Source organism: Crassostrea angulata, chromosome 3 (genome assembly GCF_025612915.1).
Source record: "Crassostrea angulata isolate pt1a10 chromosome 3, ASM2561291v2, whole genome shotgun sequence".
Taxonomy (NCBI): Eukaryota; Metazoa; Mollusca; class Bivalvia; order Ostreida; family Ostreidae; genus Magallana; species Magallana angulata.
This window is the reverse complement of record NC_069113.1, coordinates 45786972-45789869: the sequence shown is the minus strand read 5'-3', so window position 1 is coordinate 45789869 and position 2898 is coordinate 45786972. Positions and strand designations below refer to the sequence as shown.

The 2898-nt window shown below is 35.6% G+C and overlaps 1 protein-coding gene across 1 annotated transcript; it reads right to left on the bottom strand.

The window, feature by feature from the left end:
• Positions 1–362: 362 nt before the first annotated feature.
• Positions 363–2620, bottom strand: LOC128176444 (transcription factor VBP-like). The gene is made up of 2 exons (XM_052842797.1): positions 2334–2620; positions 363–2041 (listed from the first exon to the last, which is right to left on the bottom strand). Exon 2 carries the CDS (start codon positions 2027–2029, stop codon positions 1274–1276), a length of 756 nt encoding a protein of 251 aa, XP_052698757.1. The 5' UTR covers positions 2030–2041; positions 2334–2620; the 3' UTR covers positions 363–1273.
• Between the last annotated feature and the right edge of the window lie 278 nt (positions 2621–2898).

The window sequence follows — 2898 nt, the reverse complement described above, 5'->3', positions numbered from 1 at the left end:
TTAAATCCCCACAAAACGTAATTGAAATGCAACACAAAATTATTCTGACTCAGCTTTATTTAGTTTTTCAAGATTAAATAACACTGATTGTGAAAAAAATGAAAAATAAAAGATGCACCAGATGAAGTAAAAAGAGTATATATAATTTATACATATTGAAGTATTTGAAACATAAGCAGTTTGTAGATTAAAATCATATTCTTTCAAAAGAAGAAAGTATAAAGCTCTCGAACAAGTGGATTTCAAATATTACAATTGAGATCAGTACCTTAAAATTTTCTTGGAACATTGAGAGGAAAAAAATGTTACTCAACCGACAATTTAATTTACCTATCAAAGAAAGATGTCTTTTTATATAATCAATCATTATTGTTGTGATTTGATTCTTATTTCCAATGTTTATAATGGAGAAAAATGAGTTGAACTTCGAAAAAAAAGATGAATTAACCGGGTTTAGAAATAAAATTATCATCTATTTTCATACAAAATAAAAAACAGAATTATGTTCAATTAGTGACAAAATACATGTAAAATAAAATTCCTGAAATGAGTGTATGAGTATCTGTTGTCACGTGACCATGTTAACAACAAGTTTTTTTTCACACTGAAGATGCTCTGATGTAAAGTATAAATATATAGACTGTAATATTCTGTAAATTAGACAAAGAGAAGAGATTGTCCGAGATTTTATCCCAGCCGAAGTTCTGTTAACAATAGCACATTAAAAAAAAAACCATGATAATAATAAATATTCCTCTTGAATTAAAAACGAAAAAAATGCACGTTATAACTCTTTCATAGCACTGGACACAAGCAAAGTTGAAATTAAACCAATCACACTAGCATTCATTTCACACATACATGAATCATTTGAAAATAAAAGACAAAAAGTTCAGCATTTGATCACTTAAAGAAAGAAAAACGAAGGCTTTAAAATCAGCATTTGATCAGTTTGTTACCAAGAAAAAATATTAAATGACTATAAAAAAAAATATAATACTACCTGAAATATTTAAAGCACTGGTGAAATGTATTGCTTTAATTAATCTGCAAAGATGTATCTTTGTGGTAAAAACTTTAAAACTAAAATGGACGTTTTGCGGACAAAAATTGAACTCAGTAACTTAAATCTAAATGTGTCTTTGTGTTGCATTCTCTTGCAAAGTTAATCCGATCCAGCGATTAAAATACAATTAGCACTTTCGTCTTTCTTTTGCACCTTCAATGCCACATTCAAAGTTTGAATAATGAGAGCTCTTAATGTTCCACAATCTCATAATCTGTTATACAACATGTAATGTAACTTTGCTGTTTCGTTTTTCAGAATAGCAACCTGAGCACGAAGTTTGAGGTTTTCTTGTTCCAGAAATGCTGCCCTCATTGCTATTTCTTCTTCTTTATGGCGCCGGGCGTCCCGCGACCGTTTAGCAGCCTCGTTATTTTTTCTTCTCCTTTCCCAGTAAGCGTCATCTTTCTTTTCCTCTGGAACAGGTTTCGTCTTTTTCGGGTCCGTTAGATCCGGCCGAGATTCGGACCGTCTTTTTCGTTGCAGTAAATGAGACGTCAACGGTGCTAACGGAAAACCGGGAAATCCTGCGGGATTCTCGTACACAGCGGGGGGAACCCCCAACGCAGCGGGGGAAGTTACTGTAGGGGATAGAGGGGAAGATGGCGTAGTAGTTGCCATACTGTATATTGAGAAAGGGTCCATGGGGTACATTTTAAAAGGCCTCGACACAGTCGGAGAGCCCAATTTGTCCGAACCTCCAGCATCTTCCTCACTTTTAATGGAGGTACTGTTCGAATTTTCACCGTGCGGGATGACCGGGGGATTGCTGCCTCTTCTGTCGAATACACTGTTCTTCAACGAACTGTCACTTTCATTTCCATCGGAGTGCACTGAGGATGCAGGGGAGTTCCGTCCTGACCCCCCGGAGTTGGAGTGGGTGGAAGTCCTGCTGAGAAATTTAGAGGCTCGTTCTAAATCCACCCCTGGCTTAGAAGACAAGTCTAAGGCCGTGTCTGCCATTTCGGCAATCAGCTGAAAATTGAAAACAATATAAAGTCTATATAATTTTAAAGATATGTATTCAAAGAAAACAAGTCAAACAAAACATGTTTACATATAAATCAAATGCAAAAACATCATTGTGTTTTCCAATCGTTTTGCATCTGTACCAACGCACAGTTGTTTACAACTTCCTAAACGGTCATGACCTAATAAATATTCCCACTTGGCAAAAAAAAAATATTTTTATGAAAAGTAAAAATAGGAAATAATAAACATGTTATAAAATTACCTATTATAAAAATGATTAATTATTTATTTTTACCTGTGTATGTCAAAACGAACTGTTCTTATTGATAGTTTCGTCCTACAGTGGAGAAATCCCGATAAAAGTCTCTTAACACTAGTGCCTCCCACTGACCAGAGCTTAATGAAAACTGACCAACCGATGGCCGGCGCTTATACGCTTATTTGCAGTGGATGAACTCGAAATGACCTTCTTGCACAATAACTACATAAAGGCCTGCGCATGTGACGTATCTGACCTATTTCTCTAATCACTTTCATTAGAACTTGTTTCTTTGCTTAGAGGGACGGATGATGACCACTGCAAAAAACAATAAAAGCAACATTTGACAAGTTTTTGTTGTAAGCGTCGAAGGCAGGATATAAGGGGCCGTGCTAAACGGGCGTAGTTGAAGTTTGAATGGATATATTTCTTGTTTACCGGAAGTTGTTTGCTGGGGTCAAATTGACCGCAAGGCGTTTTTGGCCAGTGATGTAGAGGAGATACAAAATACTTCGTCTTGAGCAGTTAAATTGTTTAATATGAATCATACCTTTCTCACAGCATAAGAGGCAGAGAAGGGAGATGTACTGTTTAAACATGT

Excerpts from the sequence above, each read along its gene's own strand:
- LOC128176444 (XM_052842797.1), bottom strand. The coding sequence starts at position 2,029 with ATGGCAGACACGGCCTTAGACTTGTCTTCTAAGCCAGGGGTGGATTTA.